Below are 26,265 nucleotides of genomic sequence, written 5' to 3'. Positions count from 1 at the left end.
ATAGATAGGAAAACAGACACTGAAAAGTCTATACTTTATTAAAAAAAGCACATTAAAAAAATAAAAAATAAATTAAAAATAAAAATATATATACTCCGTCCAGGGTGTATCCTGCCTTGATGCCCGATGACGCCTGAGATAGGCACAGGCTCCCCGTGACCCGAGGTAATTCGGATAAGCGGTAGAAGATGAATGAATGAATGAATGAATGAATATATATATATATATATATATATATATATATATATATATATATATATATATAAAAGAAATAGAATATATATCAACTGCAGGAAACCTTAAAAATATTAATAAAAAAAAAAAGACTCAAACTAAGAATACAATAATAATAATAATAAAAGTATAATAAATCAATAATAGAAATATATATATGATCTAAACAAGCAACAATTATAAACATTTATTTAATAGAAAATATCTTTTAAAAGACGATGGTTCAGATTGCCATTTAAAAAAGGAGCCTTGTTGTGCATAACGAGCATGCGGTTAATTATCCTACACTCAGCACTCAGCACTCAACTACTGATCTTTTTTCTGCTTTTCATTTCTTTTATAATTGACTGGAAGAACAGACAATTTAGCGGAATTGGATTTTTACCTCGTAATGTCCTGAGAATGAGCAACAGCGAAGGGGAAAAAAAAGATAATAGAGCTGTTTCACTTTCCCCTGTGGCGTATTTAACCTTAAACAGAGAAAAGGAAATAAGACATCGTTATAGACCTGGAACTTTCTTCTTTTTTTCCGGTCAACTTTTAGACAGCAACGTTCTCGTTTTAATAGCTGCAGTTTCCGTGCAGTAAACACATGAAGCGAGTGACAGCAGGGTGGAGGGTGAAGCGAGTGACAGCATCACTGAACACTCACTGGAGACTCCTCCCCTTTCCTCTGACACTGGAGACTCCTCCCCTTTCCTCTGACACTGGAGGCTCCTCCCCTTTCCTCAAACACTGGAGACGCCTCCCCTTTCCTCTGACACTGGAGACGCCTCCCCTTTCCTCTGACACTGGAGACTCCTCCCCTTTCCTCAGACACAAGAGACTCCTCCCCTTTCCTCTGACACTGGAGACTCCTACCCTTTCCTCTGCCACTGGAGACTCCTCCCCTTTTCTCTGACACTGGAGACTCCTACCCTTTCCTCTGACACTGGAGACTCCTCCCCTTTCCTCTGACACTGGAGACTCCTCCCCTTTTCTCTGACACTGGAGACTCCTCCACAGCTGTGAGACACCATGACTGAGAGGTTTCAGGAACAATGCTGTTTATAACCTTCGTTGTTAACATTAGAATGCTAGCTAAACCCTTGCAGCCTGGCGATGTAGTGATCAATGCACAATATGGAAGTCGTAACATGGAGATGGCAGCAGGACATCTGAGACAAAACATAAACCATTAGTGCTTTTTTATAGCTGCTTCTTAACGCACTGTGTGTTGAAAAGGAATTTATTTGACATGAATAACGTCGTATTGTTCTTGCTAGTTCTAACCCGCAGTCTCGGCTCTTCCCCAGGTGACCACGCTGGTGAACACCAGTAACAAAGGACCATCCAGTAAGAAGAAGGGTCGCTCCAAGAAGGCCCATGTCCTGGCTATGTCTGTAGAGCAGGCCACGCAGAACTTCCTGGAAAAGGGCGAGCAGATCGCCAAGGACAGTCAGGACCTGACAGAGGAGTTGATCACTGCTGTGGAGGAAGTCAGGAAACAAGGTGAGGGCTCGCTACACACATTTGTTTTATTTCTTTTATTTCAGGGTTTACTTTTTTTCATTATGTCTTTATTTCATTTCCGTCTTACAGCTTTCTTTCTTTCTTTCTTTCTTTCTTTCTTTCTTTCTTTCTTTCTTTCTTTCTTTCTTTCTCTCTTTTTCTCTTTCACCTTTCCTTCTTATTTAATTTCCATTATTTGATCATTTTATCACACGTTATTTAAACTTGTTTACTGTTTTTTGAGGTCCACATGCAGACGTTTCTCCTCCACGCTTCATTCAGATCTTACAAGGTTGTAAATTCACACCGTGACGATGCGGTGCAATGTCTGGCGCTTTGCTTCTTCCTTTTGCTGTGTCTCAGAAATTACTCGTCGTTCCAACAGCACAACGCGTTCTTCTTCTTTAGGCCCATTATGTCTCGCTCCTCACATTTCTCATCAAAAATTCAATTAAGGTTCGATTACTGCGCTGTGCAGATCAGCGCTACGACACAACGGACACACCTTCTCACAGAAATTTCTTCTCTATTCATGATCACATTGAAGGTTTCAGCTTTAATTCAACTCACAATGTGAGGCTTTGGATTGAATTACTTATAATCATGTTTTCATATGAGGAAGAGGAAAATGTGGAGTTGCTTATTAAATCAGTGTGTAATGCTTTAACACTTGGGAGTGGGTTTAGTCCGTGTGTACATTTGTGTGTGTCCTTCATTCTCTTCAGTAGTGTGTGTGTGTTTCACTCCTGTCCATTGAGTAATGATGCTGTTTTCTTTAATTAAGCAACGCTTGCACTTTTTCACATAATGTTCCGGGTCAAAGGTCAACATTTAACAAAAACAGAATGGCTTCTTTAAGCTGCTGGTTCTCATTTCCTGTATAGGCTTCTCTCTCACTCTCTCTCTCTCTCTCTCTCTCTCTCTCTCTCTCTCTCTCTCTCTCTCTCTCTCTCTCTCCGTGTGTGTGTGAAGTGATGGATGTTGAGTCAGGACTCAGCTGCCAGCTATGCTATCTCATCAACTTCGTCTTACTGACTCTAACTCACACACACATACACACACACACACACACACACACACACACGTACACACACACGCACACAGACACATACACACACACGCACACAGACACACGCACACACACACATGCACACTCACACACGTATACACACACACATGAACACACACACTCACACACACACAGTTCTCTGCAGTGTGTCTGCATATTAACAGAGGTGTTGAATTGACTGTTGCTCTCACGCTCTTCTGTTCCATACAGTCTCAGCCTAAGAGGCTCCGCCCACACTCTCCTGAAATCTGATTGGTTGTCTGCATTTGCTTCTCTTGTCTGCATCTCTATACGTTCATAAACATGACTTTGAAGTAATGTGTTAGCTATTATCACAGGGGCCAGCAGTGCTCCATGGTGGTGAAAACGGGTATTACACCCTAATGTCACAAATGTTAATGAGGTTCTCGTAAGTCATTTAATTAATTCAGTGATGGATTATAAGCAAATAAATTAATTTATTGAGCTTAAAAAGAAAAGTAAAAAGAAGTAAAAAGAAAGGGAATATTTTTGGTTTTGATAAAATACCTTTAACATTGTTATTCTGTTTTTTTACTATATAGAAATAATGAAAATTTGATGCTGGAAATATTTTATTTCATGCAAGACAGAAACAGAGAGAAAGAAAGAAAGAAAGAAAGAAAGATAGATAGATAGATAGATAGATAGATAGATAGATAGATAAAAAAGAAAGAAAGAAAGAAAGAAAGAAAGAAAGAAAGAAAGAAAGAAAGAAAGAAAGTACACCTGTACTCACTCTGGAACCTGGTCTCAGCTGCTGCTCTGGACTGAACTGCGAGAGAGGAAACGTGTTGACATATTACTGGAGACTCCTCCCCCTTCCTCAGACACCAGAGACCCCTCCCCCTTCCTCAGACACCAGAGACCCCTCCCTTTTCCTCAGACACCAGAGACCCCTCCCCTTTCCTCAGACACCAGAGACTCCTCCCCCTTCCTCAGACACCAGAGACCCCTCCCCCTTCCTCAGACACCAGAGACCCCTCCCCTTTCCTCAGACACCAGAGACCCCTCCCCCTTCCTCAGACACCAGAGACCCCTCCCATTTCCTCAGACACCAGAGACCCCTCCCCTTTTCTCTGACACTGGAGACTCCTCCCCTTTTCTTTGACACTAGATACTCCTCCCCTTTTTTCAGACACTGGAGACGCCTCCCCTTTTCTTTGACACTAGAGACTCCTCCCCTTTCCTCTGACACTGGAGGCTCCCCCCCTTTTTCGGTGAAATGAGCATAAATATTTACACCCCAAACTCTAACACTCACAAACATTCAGGAGTCGTTCACAAACATCATCTCTGGGGCAGTAACAGTAAAACTACTGTTTGTTTTTATCCTCTTTTTGTGTAACACAACTGTTTTAATTTGTTTTGTTGCTACTTATTTGTTTGTTTGTTTTGAAATACTGATGTTTGTAGCCTTTTTTGTTTTCAGTATTGTAATATGATTTTATTTGGTCATATATTTAAAGTCACTCCTAACCACTAAGGTCACAGTCTTAAAGCTCCGTCCTCATCTCCTCCTCTCTCTCTCTCTCTCTCTCTCTCTCTCTCTCTCTCTCTCTCTCTCTCCCACTCTCTCTCTGTCTGTCTGTCTGTCTCTCTCTCTCTCTCTATCTCTCTTTCTCTCTCCTCCTCTCTATCTCTGTCTCTCTCTCTCTGTCTCTCTCTTTGTCTCTCTCTCTCTCAGGTGACAGTATGCGTGTGGCCTCCTCAGAGTTTGCTGATGATCCGTGTTCATCTGTGAAAAGAGGAACGATGGTCCGAGCCGCTCGTGCTCTTCTCTCCGCAGTCACACGCCTCCTCATCCTCGCCGACATGGCCGACGTCATGAGACTCCTCGCGCACCTCAAAATCGTAAGACTCTTCTCTTTTTTTCTCTTCTCTTCTTTTCTCTTTTCTTCTTTTCTCTACACTTTCTCTTCCTTTTCTTTCCTTATTTTCTTTTAATTTTTTTTTCTCTTTTTTCTTCTTTTTTTACTCTGCTATATTCTTATCTTTCTTATCTTTTACCATTCGTATTTCTTCCCCTTCTTTCTTCTTTTTCAACTGAATTATTTGAAAACAGCCGTCGTTCATCTCCTGAAAACTGTCACGAGTTAGAGTACGATTAGCCAAATGGGCTTTAAATGTGTTTCTGAAAGGCAGGAAGTGGTTTGCGGCAGAATTAATGTGCACTTAGAGAGAGAGAGAGAGAAAGAGAGAGAGACATATTCACGCTGATGAATCTTAATTAAGAATGTTGCAAAACATTTTCCTAAAGCTGATACCTTTATTGGAGCTTAATTGAAACTTAATTGTGTGTGTGTGAGGTGGAGGAAGCTCTTGAGGCTGTGAAGAATGCCACCAATGAGCAGGACCTTGCAAACAGGTTTAAGGAGTTTGGGAAGGAGATGGTGAAGCTGAACTACGTCGCCGCTCGGAGACAGCAGGTACGAAACAATCAGCTCTGAACTGTGTCATTAACGCTTAGGGGAGGAGTCTCCAGTGTCAGAGGAAAGGGGAGGAGTCTCCAGTGTCAGAGGAAAAGGGAGTCTCTGGTGTCAGAGGAAAGGGGAGGAGTCTCCAGTGTCAGAGGAAAGGGGAGGAGTCTCCAGTGTCAGAGGAAAGGGGAGGAGTCTCCAGTGTCAGAGGAAAGGGGAGTGTCTGGTGTCAGAGGAAAGGGGAGGAGTCTCCAGTGTCAGAGGAAAGGGGAGGAGTCTCCAGTGTCAGAGGAAAGGGGAGGAGTCTCCAGTGTCAGAGGAAAGGGGAGGAGTCTCCAGTGTCAGAGGAAAGGGAGTTGTTTCTGGTGTCAGATGAAAGAGGAGGTGTTTTCAGTGTCAGAGAAAAGGGGAGGAGTCTCTGGTGTTATAGGAGAGATAGAAATGAAGAAAAACTAAACAGACAAAAGTAAAAGTGAAAAGAGGAGAAATAAAGGGGAGCAAAGGAAAAAAAGAAAGACAAGCAAAGGGCAAGAAAACAGAAGAAAAGGAAAAAATCCAAAAAAAAAAAAAACAATTAGCAGCAGATAAAAAGTCAAATGCAGCAAGAAAACACATACAAAAAGAACACAGAGAAAAAATATAAGGGAAGAAGAAGGAGAGGAGAAAAAAAAAGGAGAGGAGAAAAAAAAGAAAGGGTTCTCTATAATAGAAAAAAGGGAGAAGAAATGTGTTGTTTCTCACAATGATGTTTTCTGTGTGTGTGTTGTGTGTGTGGGTTTTGTGTATGTTGTGTGTACGTGTGTGTGTTGTGTGTGCGTGTGTGTGTTGTGTTGTGTGTGTGCATGTTGTGTGTGTTGGTTGTGTGTACGTGTGTGTGTTGTATTGTGTGTGTGCATGTTGTGTGTGTGTTGTGTGTGTGTTGTGTGTGTGTTGTTGTGTGCGTGTCTGGTGCGGTGCAGGAGCTGAAGGATCCTCAGTGTCGGGATGAGATGGCGGCGGCTCGTGGGGCTCTGAAGAAAAACGCCACCATGCTGTACACGGCGTCTCAGGCTTTCCTGCGACACCCAGACGTTGCAGCCACCCGCGCTAACCGAGACTACGTCTTTAAACAGGTGCAGGAAGCCATTGGGGGAATCTCCAGCGCCGCCCAGGCCACGTCCCCCACAGAGGAGAAGCACGGACATGCCGGCATCGGAGAGCTCGCCGCCGCCCTCAACGAGTTCGACGTGAGTTCATTTCCTGTTTCATTCTTCTTTTAACAATGGTTCATGGTTGCCTAGCAACAACACTCTTAAACCTTAAACCTTGAACATCAAACGTTTTTGTCTGTCCAAAAGCAAAACTTCGTAAACCTACGATTTGCACGTCACGGTTTGTAAAATATAAAAATTCTTTCTAGACTAAAATCATATAACGTTTATAACTGTTTAGCTCCGCCCACTATTTCCAAAGGCAACCACATTATCGTTATAACTTTACTATTAATTTTAATTGCAATTATTTGTTTTAATTGCTACAAAACAGACGTGTCATTTTTATCCGTTTTTAGTTACTCGCTTTAAGTGTTTTTTACACGTAGCTCCGCCTGTAACCTCAGAATTCAGAGCCTCCACATGCAGCTTTGATGAAAAACACCTTCGTTACACGTTAAGCAAATGTCCTGACTTCCCTCCTGACCTTCGCCTTCGCTCCTGTGCACTAACGAGGATTTCGAGGATCTCGCCTAACTTCTAACGTGTGTCGTGTGGTGACGCTGCCATCTTGTGGCCTTATAGGAACTGCAACATAGATAGAAAAAATAAATCACTTCCTTTTTACCATCAAGATCAGATATGTTTGTGTCACATCTGTGATGTTTGTGGTGCCACAACACATTTAGGTGTGTTCCTAGTAAATTGTGTTACAAAACGCCCAACACACAACTTTTTCGTCCTCTGACAATTTTTGTTTTGTTTTGTTTGGTATTGTTTTCCTTTTTGTCTTGTTCTGTCCAGGTGACTTGTGGCATAAAGCCAATGTTCCTCAGTTCAGCAGATCAGGTTCCAATCACATCCCAGTACGTGCACATGTCCAGGACACACCACAGGAGTTAGAACACTTTCATTTTCCTCGAAACTTCATGGCAAATAATATATTTTTTAATATTCTGTGAATCAGGCTCCCCGTGACCCGAGGTAGTTCGGATAAGCGGTAGAAAATGAATGAATGAATGAATATTCTGTGAATTGTTTATTTTTTCACTTTGCTATAAAAATGAGTAAAAATATATGAACGAAATGTATTGAGTTTGACTCATATTACATCTTCCTATAAGCATCAGTTTGACTACTGACAGTTTGACACAGAAGGAAACAAGGAAGGAAGGAAGGAAGGAAGGAAGGAAGGAAAGATAAAAGAATAATCAAAAGAATTAATCTTTTGATTATTCGTTTATGTTTCTTTCTTTCCTTCCTTCCTTCCTTCCTTCCTTCCTTCCTTCTGTGTCAGTGCTGGTCAGAGTCAGTGAGTGGTGTAACTGCAGCAGCAGCAGGGGGCAGTATTGCACTTCAGTAGTTTCTCATCGGTCCTCCTTGTCCTCTTTACCGGCTCCTCCGTCTCCGTCGCCATAGCAACTGGGCAGTTAATCTCCCACGCCAAGAGAAACACACGTGTTTGTTTTTCTGTGTTTCACGCCGAACACTTCTTCTATACTGTGTTATAGGGAACATAGAAGACCATCGAGGCCATGTACACTGTGTGTGTGTGTGTGTGTGTAAGTGTGTGTGTAAAAGAAAGTGAGATCAAGTGCTTTTCCTCCTTTGAACTTTGCTAATCTAACAGTTATTGAGTTTTCTTAAGTGGTCTAATAAATGTGAAGAGGCTGTGTGTGTGTCTGTGTGTGTCTGTGTGTCCTTATTCTTTCTCTCTCTCTTTCTCTGTCTCTCTCTCTCTCTCTTTTTTTTCCTTCCTTCATTTATTTCATCTATCTTTTCTTTTCATTTCTCATTTAGTTGTTTTTTTATTATTTCCCTCTTTTCTTTCACTAAAGGCTTCATGAAATCCAGATGTTGCTTCTGTCCTCCCTGCTACCTAGGCCTGCCTCAATTATTCACATTTGCTGCAAACACATACACACACACACGCACACACACTTTGCACGTTTGTACATCCATTTTATCTGTGGCTCATTGTAGGTGTGTGTGTGTGTGTCCGCTGTCAGTGTCATTGCCTTACATCACAGACTTTCACAAGTGGATTCTGAAATCCCCCAAATCCTGCACGGACGCCACTCATATCTTTGTAACTGTCTCCTCTTGCGTCTCCGTCACAGTTGGTGCTATGTCACTTCCTGTGACAGAATCACCACGACAACAGAAAACATCACTGCACCCCTGCTAAGAAGCGAATCTGCAGGATAAAAGCATCTGTCAAATTAGCATTAATACCTGACATGTTGCTGATGGGGTGCGACAGCTGCTACTGCAGGAAGAAAATTGAAATGAAATTAAAAGTAAAAACCTGCAAATCACAGAAATCTAAACACGTAATTATAACAAGAAAAAAGAGAAAAAAAAAAACCTCTCCAGGAACATCAGGAGATCTTCTACAGTGTCTGATGCTGGGATCTGTATATAAATATGAACATAGATCCATCCATCCTTCCGTCCTGAGAGCCTTTCCCAGGGGACGGGTTTCCCAGGGGGATGAATATGTAAATTAGCACATTTTAATATTAAAATATTGTCCTGACTTGACACACAGCTAACTGATTAGCTTTTGTTCATCAGTAACTTTAGCAGTTATCATCACCACACTCCTGACATCATCTCCTTCCAAAATAAAAAGATGCAAACGAACGAGGTTGTAACAGGAAGTTCGCTTCATCACACTAGAGTGTTGTTTGATTAGTTTCCTGTGACATCACAATACCGAGCGGTTCATTCACTGCAGGGAGGAAGTGAGAGAGGGAAATATCTAGAGCCACAATTTCTTCATATGGTACAGAGGAATATTGTATCTGGTTTCACACACACACACACACACACACACAAACACACACCTCACTCCTAGGTCTGAGAGGAACAAGAGAGGCTAATATATGGAGATGTATTCCTTCCAGTTGAATAAGGTTGTGGGTAATTGCTGTGTCAATCTGCGCTCTCCAATCTGCTCCATCTCCTGAGTCCACTCTCTCTCTCTCTCTCTCTCTCTCTCTCTCTCTCTCTCTCTCTCTTTCTCTCTCTCTAGCTCCCTTCTTTCACTTCTCTCCTCCGTGTCTGTTCCAGAATGAAATGAGTAATGATGACTTGGCAGTACAGCCAGTCAGTGTGTGTGTGTGTGTGTGTGTGTGTGTGTGTGTGTGTGTGTGTGTGTGTGTGTGTGTGTGTGCGTGTGTGTGTCAGTGTGTGGGAGTGGGGCAGTCGGGTGGCACAGTACTGCCGCAAATCAGAGCTTTTGACATAATGTAGAGCGGATGCTCATTTATTCGTATACTTCTGAGCGCGAATGCTGTACACAGGTACACACACACATACATACACACACACACACACACACACACAAACACACAAAAAAAACTGCTTTCTTATGAATGCAGAATTTTGCTGGAAAACATGAATTAGTAGGAGGGCAGCCTTGAAATAATTTTTCTCCTTCTACATATTTTTCCAGCTTTTTAGATGTCATGGATTTAAGAGGCAGGTTTAGGCCACGCCCACTTTACATTGACATTTACATTTACATTTACAGCATTTGGCAGACGCCCTTATCCAGAGCGATGTACATAAGTGCTTAAATCTCTATCATTGGATACATTAATGCTGGCTCACTAGGTTACATACTTAAGATACCATGAGTTTAAATCATTGTTCAAAGTTACAATGAAAAAGTTTCAATTTTTATTTTTTTTTTTTTATAAATGCAAGAAATAGGGAAAGAAGTGCTAGTTGAAGTGTTTCCTGAATAAGTAGGTCTTCAACCGGCGTTTGAAAATAGCCAGTGACTCAGCTGTCTGGACCTCTAGGAGAAGTTCATTCCATCACCTTGGTGCCAGTGCAGTGCGAGGAGTGATGAGGGCTTTGAGGTAAGAGGGAGCTGGCCCATTTTTGGCTTTGTAGGCCAGCATCAGTGTTTTGAATCTGATGCGTGCAGCTACCGGAAGCCAGTGGAGGGATCGCAGCAGCGGAGTGGTATGCGAGAACTTAGGCAGGTTGAAAACTAGTCGGGCAGCTGCATTTTGGATCATTTGCAGAGGACAGATTGCGTCCATAGGTAGACCTGCCAGCAGTGCGTTGCAGTAATCCAGTCTTAAAATGACTGAACAAGTACCTGAGCAGCCAGTGTGGACAAAAATGGCCGAATCTTTCTAATGTTGTAGAGAAACCAACATGAGCGAGTCACATTAGCAACATGCTAGCATCCTGAGGATGAATCACCTGATGATCAGCAGTTTAGTTTTGCTAGGATTGAGCTTTAACTGATAAGCAGTCATCCATGATGATATTTCTGCCAGACATGCTGAGATCCGATCAGAAGCTGTGGTATCTGAGGGTGGGAAAGAGAAGATGTGCATCATCAGCATATCAATGGTAAGAGAACCCATGTGAGGAAATAACTTCACCAAGAAAAGAAGAGGACCAAGTACTGAGCCCTGTGGGACACCAGTGTAGCGTCTGCGTGGAGCAGATGTCACTCCCCTCTATGTTACCTGATATGAGCGTCCTTTCAGGTAGGAAGCGAACCATTCCCAAGCTGATCCGCAAATCCAAAGACTCCTGAGGGTGGACAAGAGAGTCTTGTGGTTGACCGTATCAAACGCTGCTGAAAGGTCAAGGAGGATGAGGACGGATTGCAGTTTGGCTGATCTAGCAACATGTAGTTTCTCAGAGACATCCAAAAGGGCTGTCTCTGTGGAATGAGCTGCTTTAAAGCCAGACTGGTTGGGATCTTGGAGGTTGTTCTGTGAGAGTTATACAGACAGTTGATTATAGACAATGCGTTCAAGAATTTTTGAAAGAAACGAGAGAAGTGATACCGGTCTGTAGTTACTGATGTCTGATGGATTCAGAGCAGGTTTCTTTAGGATGGGAATAACCCTTGCTCTCTTGAAAGTAGTTGATACCTTACCAGATGCTATGGATCTATTGTTCTCATCTCATTTTCTACCGCTTATCCGAACTACCTCGGGTCACGGGGAGCCTGTGCCTATCTCAGGCATCATCGGGCATCAAGGCAGAATACACCCTGGACGGAGTGCCAACCCATCGCAGGGTGGATCTATTGATGATAGTCTTAATGAAGGGCATAAGATCTTGCGAGATGGTCTGGAGCATAGTGGAAGGGAGTGGATCCAATGGGATGGTGGTAGGATTGCAGCACTGGATGAGTTGTAAAATATCTTCTGCTGTTACAGTTGAGAAATGCGACAACAAAGGAGTGGGGGAATGCAGAATGTGAGATGTAAGTGCAGTCGGTGCAGATGTGAAGGTCCTGCAGATCTCCTCAATCTCCTCAATGGTAGAAAGAAGCAAAGTCTTCTGCAGCCTGGGAGGATGAAGAAGGTGGAGCCGGGGGATTGAGTGGAGAAGAGACTTTAGGTTGAGTCTGGATACAGAAAGGAATATTTGAAATTCTGTGACCTCGGATTCAAAGGTATCGGGCTGTTTCGTGTCCTGTTGAAGTTTCACTTGCTTTGTTTTTTTGTTTGTGTTTTTTAACCTGTTCAAACTTCATGCTAGTCACTTAGCAACAGATAAAAAGCAGATAATGTGTTGGTCAGATTAGGCCAGGCCCATTTTAAATCCAGATGTGTGTGTACATCCAAGTATGATGAAAAGTATGAAGAAAAGCCAACAAGTTATTCCTCAGACCAGTTCTAGAGATATATACCTTTTTGTAGAACTCCTGCAGGAAGCAAGGAACATTTGAGGAACGCACATTCTCGCTAAACTAGCTCTTGCTACTGTAGCTTTTCTGCTGCTAGTCACACCTAGCTGATAAAGCTCATTGTGTAGCATGAGCTAAAGGCACAAAAGCACAACAAAAGAGCTTCTCTTATGTTTCTAAACACAATTATAAATCACAGAATTCAGCGCTAAGCATGCTATTGCTAATGAAACATTCTGCTAGCTAGCATGGGGCCTTCTGGAGAAAATCAGGAGTTTTATTCTGCTAAATCTAACTTAGAAAGAAAAAGAAAAGTTTGGAGTTGTTTGGAGATGAGTTGCTCTCCAGCCCATCGCTCAGGGACGTGTGTGTGTGTGCACGGCTCACTGGGATACCAGCAAAATACAGGAGGGGAGATTAGCAGCGCCGTAGCCCTTTCTTATCTCCTTCAGCCCGAACTTCTGTTTCTGCAAAGTTTGTTTTGGCGCACGCTAATACGGCGTATCATACCGGCTGCAGTCACGGCACAAAGCCTGCAGTCTACAGCAGCGTCTTGAGACGGAGCATTTTTACTCTCTCTGTTTATGCAGTGACGAGTGCAGAGTAAAAGCCTCGCATAGTGTCACGAGGTGGAAGAATTCAGCATCAAAAGACAATCATTATCTCTAGGACGCTGGCACGGAATTACGGTAATAGACGCATCAGGGGGTTGTTTTTTCTTTATGAGCCCTAAAACCTAAGATATGCGAACGTTCTGCGTAAAGATGGCTGTTTATCGTCTATTAAAGATAAGAGACACCGGGGCATGTGGGCATCACGACAGGAATCAGGTGGAATTAAATAATAATAAAATGGAATTAAATAATAATTTTTCTTTTCTTTTTTTTGTTTCCTTGTTGTGTTTTTTAATCTTATGCATTCATCTTTTTTTATCTTTTATTTTTTATCGTTTTCTTTTTTTTTAATTATATATGTTTATAATTGTCCTTTGTGATGTTTTTCGCTGAACAAATTCCTTCGATTCTTTTCCTCATTCTTCCTCGTTCCAGTGAGTCATCTTCGGCCTTGTCCCTGTTCTTCTGCTTGGTAAAAAAACTCAGTCATTCACATGAATCCTGTTTTTTTTTCTGTCTTTTTTCTTCATCTTATTGCATCTTTAACTATAAAAACCTTTTCAGGTTTGTTAATAAAGTTCACAGAATCTAGATGTTTTTTTCGATAACAATAAAATTCTAGGCATTTTCTTATTAGATTTTTTTATTTATTCGGTGAGTGTGTTGGGAATAGAGTGTGCGGAATCTAATCTAACACAAAGTACTAAACCGTTTAGGCTGAATAAGGCATGAAACGACCACCGTGACATTACACACAAAATACTAAACCTGAGGATCAGACTCACAGCTGAAATGTGCTAGCGTCAGCTAACACGCCTTCATCCTACTGTGGGACACAAAGCTGAACTGCTGCAATAAAATCAGCCAATTTAAAGCAGGGACGGAAGATAAACGCCGAGCGAGTCTGAATTCCGTAACCATATTTGCTTGGAAACTTCGCCGGTTATAATGTTTACGTGCTCTGTTCCTCGGAGAATCCTATAAAAGTGCTCGGTACGTTTAAAGCTGAAGGTTATTGACCGTCAGTCCTCACAGCTCAGTCGATTTGTGTGTGTTTGAACTCCTTTAAAAAAGCCAGAGTCAGGACAACATTCATCCACAAATCGCTTTTATAAAGAAATCAAGGACGCTGCAATTGAATTTAGCGTACGCTTTACATTAGCATGGAAAGAAAGAACGTTCTTTTATTTATCTTTGTCGATACGTGCCAGCAGAAAACTCTGCCATCGTTCAGCTTCTGTAGCGTCGCTGCTTTATTAAAGTGGAGATAATCCTGTAATAAAGACCAGCTTGTGTCTCCTTAATGATGACACAGACACCTTCCAGGATTGTGACAGTTTCTCCTAGGGATCAATCTGCTGAATCAAATCTGTTGGTGTTTGTTCTGCTGGTGGTCTCGGATCGTTCAGCGCTGCGAGAAGATACAACATCGGAAAATTCTTCACCGGCTGAAGACAACGTCAGAAAAAAACAAAAGGGCCACATCATACAAAGTGAGAACTTGGGCAAGAAGACCAAAGAAAAAAAAAACTGCTAATCTTCCAATGCAGTGTCTTTGATTACACAAGGAACCGAAGAGGAGCCAATGTAGTGTTTTAGATGACAGGGGAACCGAAGAGGAACCGATGTGGTGTTTTAGATGATACAAGATACCAAAGAGGAGCCAAAGTAGTGTTTTAGATGGCCGAGGAACCGAAGAGGAACCGATGTGGTGTTTTAGATGATACGAGATTCCAAAGAGGAGCCATTGTAGTGTTTTAGATGACTGAAGATCCAAAGAGCAACCCGATGTGGGGTTTAAGATTATGAGAGGAACCAAAGAGGAACTAATGCAGTGTTTTAAAATACATGAGGAAACAAATAGGAAGCAGGTTCTTCATCGCTCCTCTGCATGACCCTGAAAGTGGAATTATAACTCTTGAGTCTTAGGATTTTAATCAGTTCAGAGAAAACCTTTAGGGAATCCATGCTGGACCACATCTGAGATCGTCTGTCAGCTGAAGCCTTCTCTGTGTTGGACACAATGATGGATCATCAGGCTTCATTTAAGGCTCATAAAAAGCTGTAGAGCTTCTAACATTTCAGACATAGAGGCTTTTTTCTTTCCTACGCTGTATCTCAGACTTCTTTAAAGTGAACTGATTAGACATTGTTCCATTCAGACTTGTTCCACGAGGTGAGATCTTTCCCAACAATCCTCTCAATCTGGACCTTGGAACAAATGATCAGAACTTTAAATTACAGCTTTAGAAGAAGTTCCTTTCACCTGCTGCTACATGTCGATGGTTCATCAGGGTGGGTTTTATATATATTTAATCAATAATTTCTTTTCTTTTATTTATTGGCTGATTATTAATTTTATTTACTTTCTTTTTTGTTTCTTTTGTATATATATACATATATACAAATAAACACACACATGTATACGTGTGTGTGTGTGGTGTGTGTTTCATCTCTGGCATTCTGATTGCTGTGTTTTAGATGAATTTTTTCATCTAAAACACGTTTGTTTGTTTGTTTGTTTGTTTGTTTGTTTGTTTGAGTTCCTTGTTGATATCTTTATGAGCTGCTCGTCGTATCTGCGTCAGTGTCTCTCTCCCTCTTCTAGCTGTGTCTCTGTGTGTCTTTGTATATCTCTCTCTCTCTCTCTCTCTCTCTCTCTCTCTCTCTCTCTCTCTCTCTGTGTGTCTCTGTGTCTCTATTTCTCAGTGTCTCCTTTTCACTGTGTGTCTGTGTCTCTGTATTTCTCAGTGTCTGTATCACTATGTCTCTGTGTCTGTATCTGTATTTCTGTCACTCTGTGTCTGTCTCTCTCTCTCTCTCTATCTGTGTGTCTCTGTGTCTGAGTCTCTGTGTGTCTCTGTCTCTGTCTCTCTCTCTCTCTCTTTCTCTCTCTCTCTCTCTCTCTCTCTCTCTCTCTCTGTGTGTCTCTGTGTCTCTATTTCTCAGTGTCTCCTTTTCACTGTGTGTCTGTGTCTCTGTATTTCTTTGTGTCTGTATCTGTATTTCTGTCACTCTGTGTCTGTCTCTCTCTCTCTCTCTATCTGTGTGTCTCTGTGTCTGAGTCTCTGTGTGTCTCTGTCTCTGTCTCTCTCTCTCTCTTTCTCTCTCTCTCTGTCTCTCTCTGAGTCTCGAGTGTTAATCTTCGTTAGGCTGGAGGTGTGGGCCTCGTTTTCGGATTACAGGAAGCTTGGCTCAAGCTGATCTGAATAATTAATAAAGCTATTGCGTTTACTGCATGCTTAATTTAATTACATGTTGGTAGCATTACCGGGATTTTTAATTATTTCTCACTTATTCGTGGGGTAATAAATAAATTCTAACGACCTCAGAGAGCAGCGCTGGTAATTATTCCACTCCTCTGCAAGCAGGACACACACACACACACTCTCTCTCTCTCTCTCTCTCACTGAGGTGTGATGTGCACTCCAGCGCAGTGTGTGTTTGTGTGTTTGTGTTTTATTATCTGAGCGAACACCAACTAATCCCCACAACACCCCTTGCCCACCTACTTGCCCTCCCAGGTGACTGTTTCTCCCAGAATTCTCTCTCATTCACACCCTGTGTGTCTTTTTTTCAGTTTCTTCTGTTATCTTCTTTTTTCTTTTCTTTCCTTTTCTTTTCTTTTCTTTTCTTTCTTTCTTTTCAGTGTTTTATTTATTTATTCTCCCTTTTTTCTGTTCTTTTTTTGGTGCTTTTATGGTCTTATGTTTTCTTTTCTCCTTTTCTGTTTTCTGTATGTTTTCTTTTAATCTACTTTTTCTGTCCTTTTCTCCGTTTTACTTTTTTATTAGTTTTTTCCTGTTTGTTCTCTCTCTCTCCCCCCTCCCCCCACTCTCACTTACTACTCTGTATCTGATCCCTCTCTCACTTTCTCTCTCTCCCTCCGTCTCTCTCTCTCTCTCTCTCTCTCTCTCTCTTTCTCTTTGTGTCTCTCTTACTTTCTCTCACTCTCTCTTTCTCTCACTTTATTATCTCTCTCTCTCTCTCTCTTTCTTTCTCTCTCTCTCTTTCTCTTTGTGTCTGTCTCTTACTTTCTCGCTCTCTCTCTCTCTCTCTCTCTCTCTCTCTCTCAGAGTTATCTGCCTTTACAGCACACATTTACCTATAAATTCTACAGCAGTGTGTAACGACTCACCACAACACTACGATATCACCTGAACACCACAGTTAACTTTATTTGCTGTTCAGCTCTTTCCCACTCGGGGATCGACTCTCGAATGCCACAACGTTACACACTGCCAGTGCTGATTCTGGCAACCGGCAAACTTTTTACAACCTGCTCCACATTTCCACCAGTTTTAAAGCCAAAACGTTATACAATCATATGTGGGAGTTTATTAATGGAGGCTGTGAGAATAATAACAACCGCAGGGAATTTGTAGGAGGTTTAGAAATAAATTTTACCCTCCAAAGTTGTCCTGTAACATATAAATAAAATCTGTGTCTTTTACAGCAAGATTAATATTGCTAAAATATTTGTGCTGACACTGGAGACTCATTCTGCAGATCTTCAATTCCTTAATAAGGCAGACAGATATGAGGAAGAAGGAACCCTGAGAGGAACCAGATCTGAAAGGAAACCCATCATCATCCTCATCAAAACATGCAGCTGAATAACCAGAAGATTTACTCTAGTTGTACCCGTGTCTAGGCCACGGGGTAGGGTGACTCGAGAGAAAGCCTGGTGGTGGCAGCATCATGCTGTGCAGCTGCATCTCTTCAGCTGGGACCTGAGCTCAATTCATCTCCAGATTTTGCAGGTCCCTGTTAGACCGGACACTGTTTGTCTGATTGTTAGAAGGTGCTGAGACTGGAGACTCCTTCCATAATTGTTTAATATGGATCTCCTCACATAGCAACGATTCTAAAGTGCACCTGCTGTACAGGTTTGTACTGTTTACTGAAGTAAACGTGTCAGACTCGTGGTGTAATTAAAAGGTTCCTCACTAGAGAAGGTCCAGATTCACACCACTGCACATAAAGATTTAACATTCGATCACTCCAAATTCCTGCTGCACCTCCTTCTACCTCCCTCCATCCCAGGAGGTTATGGGTCTGACCTCCTGACAGGAAGAGATATAGAAGGCATCCTAGAAGGTTGGCACTGGGGAGAACCCTGGCCAGGATCCAGCATAATTAGGAAGCTTGATGTGTCCGGGTCCGGCCCGTTTCATCTAGTGATGAATGATGTGGCTCCTGTTATAGTTGCCACGTTTATCAGCGATGTCTGGAGGGGTGAGTGTGAGGATCGAGAGCTAAATCTGCGTTCACGCAGTCGCCACGTCGTCTCCAGGCAGGGGGGCAACATTCAGGTCTTTTTGTGGTTAAGAAATTCATTACGAGCTCAAAGTTGGCTTGATGATTGCTTTTGGTCTCATAGATAAATGATAAATGAATAATTCTATCAATAATTCTAATGTATACATGCGTAAAAAATAAATAAGTAACAAAATTAGCATCACGTTTTGCTGGAACTCTTCAAACTTGGTGGTAATGACGTAGTAGAGTGGATGTGTGTTTATACCCTACCCTGGTTTCACACGTACACACACACACACACACACACACACACACACACAGCTTTGTTTCTATCTTATAGACATTTTATGTTGTGTTGTCATGGCAACCGGGCCCGTGGAGAAATGCATGAGCAGCTAGACACCAATTTACAGCTTTAACAAGAGTAAAAAGAAGAAAGAACAAAAGATAAAGCATGTTGCATAAAAGACGGAAAAAACTACAAGGAAAGCCCAGATTTTGTGATTTCTCGACTGATTGTGTACTGAGGTATAGGTGACAATATCCCAGTATGAAAAAAAGGGAGGAGAAGATGTACGATGAGTCTGAGGATGCGAAGGCGAGGATGCGAAGCATCCCGGGGGACTGAGCAGGGCCCAGAGCTGATAGCTGATCGCTTGTGGAAATTATCTCACAGTTAACTGAGCGCGATCACAGGGAGACGAAGGAAAAAAAAATAAATACGGATGACGTCTGATCCGTTCGTGAAAAGCGACAATCAGAAATCAGCAACGACACATATAAAACATGAAGATAAATAAATGAACTGAAAACACAAAGCAAAGAGTAAATGATTCACCTTCTGTAGGTGAGTCAATTCAGAGTTGATTCATAGTTGAGTCTCTCTCGCTCTCTCTCTCTCTCTCTCTCTCTCTCTCTCTCTCTCTCTCTCTGTTCTCACCTGCGTAAAGAACCGCACTGAGGCGGAGAACACAGCAGGGCTCTGCTTAAGTGGACTAATCACTGAATATGTCAGTAAATGCTGCTTAATGGACCCCATTGTCATGTTTCCTCTGAAGTCATAGCACGTGACACCTGGAAGTGAACAAGCTCAAATTCATTTCCTAGTTTTCTTTTATTACATTTATTACATCTTTTATCGAAGAGAAAAAAAACCTTAGAATTACAAACTGTTAGAAAATGACCCTTTTTACTGTGTGTGTATATATATATATATATATATATATATATATATATATATATATATATATATATATAGAGAGAGAGAGAGAGAGAGAGAGAGAGAGAGAGAGAGAGAGAGAGAGAGAGCATGAAAAGAAATTTCTGAAAGTGGCTTAGTGGACACTACATTTACAGTATTTAGCAGATGCCCTTATCCAGAGCGACTTACATTTTTTTTTATCTCATTTTTATACAACTGAGTAATTGAGGGTTAAGGGCCTTGCTCAGGGGCCCAGCAGTGGCAGCTTGGTGGATGTCATAGATATATACACTAGATGTTGCCTTGTATACGGCAGTACATTGGGACAAATGCGTCAACTGAGCCGCCATCTTGGTACAGTGGACCACCTCCTCTTAATGCATCAGCGTCAATGTAGGCAAAAAAATAAAATCACCATAATCATCACGAATCATCACGAACGCGATTTTCTAGTTTTTTTGGTTCGTATTTATCATTAAGTCCAAAGAAAATTTAAGGTTTTGATATTAAGATAATCTACTTTTTCACAATAGAATGCATAGTGCTAGTAGGTGTAAGTTTATTACTTACATTCTTCCACTTGAGTAAACTTCAAATGAACAATCACTACTTACCTTATAGCCTACTGCATGCAACACTGCTACAATGGTGTGACTATACATGTTCATGTAAACATTTACTGTTAATTTGTATTAGTTTATTTGTATTGCTTTATATAGTATCCCTGAAACAGCACGACCTTACACAGTTTCTTCCTTAGACTTTTGCACTGCAGTTGCAGAGTATGAACCTTTGTGACATGGTGTTGTCTCAGCTTATGAAAGTTACAGACAACCAGTGACATTAAGCTAAAGTGATGGTTGTCTGTGCCATCTTGAGTCCCAACAGTGTGATCACGAAGACCAAATATGTCCTCAGAGCCTACTTCTGCTTTAGATTCGGATTCAAATTATTTTATTTAATGCCATGTCAGCAATCAAAGCTATTTTCATGGCAAAAATTCAATTACAAAACACAACTATCATATAAATACAATAAAAACAAAACAAATATAAACAGCAAGTAATGCTATACATTTTTTTAATTAACATACGATAAAAAAATCCAAGTCCTTTTCAGGCATAATGTCATTAAATATGTCCTTAAGTACAGTAACTTGATGAGCATTCTGCTTGTGTTAAGTCCAGGACAATCTAATAAAATATGTTTGAGAGATAAGGGAATCTTACAGAACATACATAAACTTGGGTCTTCACCTTTAAGCAAAAAAAAAGCATGGGTCAATTTTTAATGTCCTTATTAAGGGCTGCGGAATCTACAAACATTGTCGGTTTTCCTAACTGTCAAAAACTAATGGTTAACTAACATGGATTAGCTGCGGTCGTTATCCAAGGACTAAAACAAACCAACGGAACCAGAAATATAATTTCCTAACATTCAATATCATAAAACACATTCTCACCTGTGAAATGTAATCCCTTGCTGTCTGGTTTTTAGATTTCTTTCATTTGAACATCCAAACGCATGCACAGAAGTCCGGCATCGTGCATGCATTTGAAGTACAAGAGCCCTGTACAAAGATGGCGGCGGTTTTGATGCATTTTTAGGACCCCATGGCGACTTCTATGGTATATATCTATGGGTGGATGTAGGAATCGAATTCACAACCTTCCGATTGGTGGCCCAACACCTTAACTACTAGGCTACCACATCCCACAATACCACACTATTCGTGGGTTTTATAATAAAGGCTTAATAAAAAGGCTTAGTAATAATAACGGTTAACCTAAAATTAATAAAAATGGCCAAATACTGACTGACCTGATCCTGTACAGCAGACCACCAAAATAAAAGTACTCCATTAAATAAACTGTGAAAAAAAGGAACCATCTAAACACTTTTACAGCAAACAAAGGCCTCGTCTTCACGATATCTCTCTTTAAATGACTGCGAGAGCTTTAGACCCGACTCACGAGGCAAATTAGCTCATTTTAAAGTCCCATGGTGTTGATGTGGAAAGAGCTAAACGAGAGGAACGAGGGACGGACGTTTGTGTGTTTAAAATGAGAGCCATTTCACTTCAGCCCCTGACCCTTTATCTGTTTATTTATCTCTTTGTTCTGTCAAACCAGAGAAGGAAAAAAAAAGAAAGGGAAGTTTGTTGTTTTTGTTGTGCTGAAGATGTGAATTATATCAATGACACCAGACTCAGAGTCAACAACGAGACAAGAGAATGGAACGATGCTGATGCTCAGACAGATGGATCGCTTCACGGTCTCACCCAATAACACACACACACACACACACACACACACACACACACACACACACAAACACAAATAATAATACCGTTTGTGGTCATATTTATCATGCATGCATTAATCAGCAGCTTGTGAAGAGAGGAATAAAACCTCTGACGAGTAAGAAAAAACAAGCGTGTGTGAGTGTGTGTGTGTATGTGTGTGTGAGTGAGTGTGTGTGTCCTTCATCACCTGACACTTAGGGAACTGTGTTTAGTTTTAAAGACTTGTTTTAAATACTATACTAATACTATTAGTTTTAAAGACTATAGACATTGACTTGTGTTAATGTCTATAGAAGGAAACTCAGTAACTTTTTTTAATAATTCCACACGATTATCAAACAGATACGTCCATTGAGAGGGTTTTCAAGGCACTCATCACGCAAAAGTATTAAAGTCTTTTAAAAGGAGGACGAGGTAGAACCCGGGACTCCTTTGTTAAGTGAATTTAAACTTGTTCTAAACACAAGAGACGTAGTGAAGCTCGGCAGCACCTGATGATCTCGGCACACGTGTTCTCAGTCGCTCTGCTTCTCAGGCGTACGTCCAGTCGTGTCAACGATGTGATGGATGACGTGTCCTACTCTGACCTCGTCTTCCTGCACTCCGGAGGCTTCCTGATTCAGCCCCATGTCCCTCTCACTAGGTCACGAGCGCCAGTAAAGTCGAGCACAGCCGAGCTGCAGGGATCCACAGATCCATTAATCATCCGCATGTCGGACTTCCGGGAGAATATTTGTGTGGAGATTTTTCATATCAGATTCTTCATGTGTGCAGGATGTTAGAGACACTGTAAACACAATGCATTCACTCATTTCATCACAAAGCGCTCTCCATTTCAGGAAGCTGATTGGATAAAAAGGCAGTAAATTATGGTTTCTATGGTAACAGCTCACTTGCCCTCATGGAGAAGGTGTTGTTTGTTCTGTACGCGTACAATTATATAACATTTAGAGAAGGAGTCTCCAGTCTCAGATTTGGGCTTAAATAAAACTGAATAATCTCAATACATTAATCTCAATACATTAGAACGCCACGGATAAGTATTTAGAATAAAAAAAAAATAGAATGAAAATAATTTGAAAAATATTTTGTAAAAATTAATATTCTAATTTTTTGAGACAAGTGAATTAGTGGGTTTTTATTAAATGTGAGCCAAAATAATCACCTTAAGAACCTTAAACTTAAACTACTTCAGTCTGTGTGTACTGAATTTATTGAGATTTATTGCACCTGTATATAATAGATATTTTATATATAAAAACTAAGTATGAAACTTTTTTACTCACTTACTCATCCGAACTTTTGGAGATAAAACAGAATCCTTTTATTATATGTTTGAGGCTGCAATGTTTATATGGATTATAACAGTCCTGTAGATGCCATTTAAATAAATCTTCCATTTAACAAATGTAATATTTACATATTCAGTAAACACTCATTATTCATGCGTATACACTTGCGTGTGTTTACACTGAAGGATGATGCTAGATGATGTTAATACACAGCATCGTCTCTGTTCTTAATCATCTCTAACATCAACAACGGGGGGAAAATATCCAGTTTAACTGCTCCCAGTATTTAAACCTATTATTATTATTATAATTATTATTATTACTATTATTATTATTATTATTCTTTATAAAGCAGGTCCAGCTCTTCCTGAACTAACACAGGTGTCCTGAGTGTAGTTCTTTATGTAGGTCAGGAGTCAGACGGAGACCTGAGTGAGTTTACACACGACTCCGAGCGACGGCTCCTCATTAATAACACAGCTACAGAGGAGAGAGGAGACTCGTGCAGCCACACTCGTCTATCGCTCTGTTCATCTGTCATCCTGCTACACTCTCACTTACTACTCTGTATCTGATCTCTCTCTCTCTCTCTCTTTTACTCAATTTATTCCTGCCTTCCCATCTGACTGTCTGTCCCTCACTCTTTCTCATTGTATCCCTGTCTCTCTTCTCTCCTTCTTTTAGTCTCTTGTTTTCTGTCTGTCTGTCTCGCTCACCCATCTCTCTGAACCTGCCTCTCTCTTTCTCTTCCACTCTCTCTCTCTCTCTCTCTCTCTCTCTCTCTCTCTCTCTCTCTCTCTCTCTCTCTCTCTCAGACAAGCTATCTTTTGTCCTGTCTTTGTTTTTTCCCCTTCAGCCTAGAGGAATAAGTTAAGTCACAGAGGAAATATAAAAGTAGGTTATGTGTAGTGTTCTCCTGCCCCCCCCCTCCCCCTCTGATAAAGAGATGTGTCAGTGTGACTGGAGCAGAACGCTGCATCTTCAACACTTAAAGAGATATGAATGATGTGACACAGAATAACTCGCTCTTGCCGCTCGTCCCCTTCTGGGAGGTGAAGTTATATCTGTTTATTCATCACACACCGCTGTAGAAACTGCTGGCCACAGTTATTTTATTTCCCAGCCACCTCCACAACCCTCATTTTTTTTTTATTTAAATTTCAGACATTACAGACATCAATTTTCAAATAAAACCACATGCATAACCACATAAACATTTAATTCACCCTCATCATCACTGAGTTACATTGATCTTAAAGTCCTGACAGAAAGTTAGTTAACTGATTTACCACAATCTATGCCATAAAAGTGTCGCTAAGGCTACGGTGTGCATGCTGTGTGTGTGTGTGTGTGTGTGTCTCGGCTGTACTGTGCTCTCTTACTGGAAGCAGTTCCTACAGTCTCACTTTAAGCTCAGGGTTACACTCCTGTTCCAGGCAGCGCTGCTGAATATTGCAGAAAGCAGCCGAGATGTGCAGAGTGTAGAGTATATGTGTAGAGTATAAATGTAGGGTACATGTGTGGAGTATAAATGTGTAGAATATATGCGTAGAATACAAGTGTATAGTATAAGAGTAGAGTACATTTAGAGTATAAGTGTGGAGTGCATGTGTAGAGTATAAATGTAGAGTACATGTGTATAGTATGTGTAGAGTACATACGTAGAGTGCATGTGTAGAGTACATGTGTAGAGTATATGTGTAGAGTACATGTGTAGAGTATATGTGTAGAGTACATGTGTAGAGTACATGTGTAGAGTACATGTGTAGAGTACATGTGTAGAGTACATGTGTAGAGTACATGTGTAGAGTATATGTGTAGAGTACATGTGTAGAGTACATGTGTAGAGTACATGTGTGGAGTACATGTGTAGAGTACATGTGTAGAGTATATGTGTAGAGTACATGTGTAGAGTACATGTGTAGAGTACATGTGTAGAGTATATGTGTAGAGTATATGTGTAGAGTACATGTGTAGAGTACATGTATAGAGTACATGTGTAGAGTATATGTGTAGAGTACATGTGTAGAGTACATGTGTAGAGTACATGTGTAGAGTACATGTGTAGAGTATATGTGTAGAGTATATGTGTAGAGTACATGTGTAGAGTGCATGTGTAGAGTACATGTGTAGAGTACATGTGTAGAGTATATGTGTAGAGTACATGTGTAGAGTACATGTATAGAGTACATGTGTAGAGTACATGTGTAGAGTACATGTATAGAGTACATGTGTAGAGTACATGTATAGAGTACATGTGTAGAGTATATGTGTAGAGTACATGTGTAGAGTACATGTGTAGAGTACATGTGTAGAGTATATGTGTAGAGTATATGTGTAGAGTACATGTGTAGAGTACATGTATAGAGTACATGTGTAGAGTATATGTGTAGAGTACATGTGTAGAGTATATGTGTAGAGTATATGTGTAGAGTACATGTGTAGAGTACATGTGTAGAGTACATGTGTAGAGTACATGTGTAGAGTATATGTGTAGAGTATATGTGTAGAGTACATGTGTAGAGTACATGTGTAGAGTACATGTGTAGAGTACATGTGTAGAGTACATGTGTAGAGTATATGTGTAGAGTACATGTGTAGAGTATATGTGTAGAGTACATGTGTAGAGTATATGTGTAGAGTACATGTGTAGAGTACATGTGTAGAGTACATGTGTAGAGTATATGTGTAGAGTATATGTGTAGAGTACATGTGTAGAGTACATGTATAGAGTACATGTGTAGAGTATATGTGTAGAGTACATGTGTAGAGTATATGTGTAGAGTATATGTGTAGAGTACATGTGTAGAGTACATGTGTAGAGTACATGTGTAGAGTACATGTGTAGAGTATATGTGTAGAGTACATGTGTAGAGTACATGTGTAGAGTACATGTGTAGAGTACATGTGTAGAGTACATGTGTAGAGTATATGTGTAGAGTACATGTGTAGAGTATATGTGTAGAGTACATGTGTAGAGTACATGTGTAGAGTACATGTGTAGAGTACATGTGTAGAGTACATGTGTAGAGTACATGTGTAGAGTACATGTGTAGAGTACATGTGTAGAGTACATGTGTAGAGTATATGTGTAGAGTACATGTGTAGAGTACATGTGTAGAGTACATGTGTGGAGTACATGTGTAGAGTACATGTGTAGAGTATATGTGTAGAGTACATGTGTAGAGTACATGTGTAGAGTACATGTGTAGAGTACATACGTAGAGTGCATGTGTAGAGTACATGTGTAGAGTACATGCAGTAGGGCAAAGCCGTAATGAACAAGCCATGTGCTCAGGGTGGCTCTGTAAATCATCTAATAAATAAATAAATAAATAAAGACACTAACAAGTGGTGGTATGGTGGCTTAGTGGTTAGCACGTTTGCCTCACACCTCCAGGGTTGGGGGTTCGATTCCCACCTCCGCCTTGTGTGTGGAGTTTGCATGTTCTCCCCGTGCCTCGGGGGTTTCCTCCAGGTACTCCGGTCCAAAGA

At 40.9% G+C, this 26,265-nt stretch overlaps 1 protein-coding gene across 1 annotated transcript in view; it reads left to right on the top strand.

The window, feature by feature from the left end:
* Window positions 1–26,265, top strand: part of ctnna2 (catenin (cadherin-associated protein), alpha 2) — a 267,885-nt gene that overhangs the window by 27,946 nt on the left and 213,674 nt on the right. The window contains exons 3-6 of the mRNA XM_060864101.1: window positions 1,530–1,725; window positions 4,500–4,666; window positions 5,122–5,241; window positions 6,192–6,458. Coding sequence (XP_060720084.1) covers window positions 1,530–1,725; window positions 4,500–4,666; window positions 5,122–5,241; window positions 6,192–6,458 — 750 coding nt within the window. The remainder of the gene's footprint in view (window positions 1–1,529; window positions 1,726–4,499; window positions 4,667–5,121; window positions 5,242–6,191; window positions 6,459–26,265) is intronic.

This window comes from Tachysurus vachellii, chromosome 2 (assembly GCF_030014155.1).
Source record: "Tachysurus vachellii isolate PV-2020 chromosome 2, HZAU_Pvac_v1, whole genome shotgun sequence".
Classification (NCBI taxonomy): Eukaryota; Metazoa; Chordata; class Actinopteri; order Siluriformes; family Bagridae; genus Tachysurus; species Tachysurus vachellii.
This window is presented reverse-complemented; position numbering and strand designations above follow the sequence as displayed.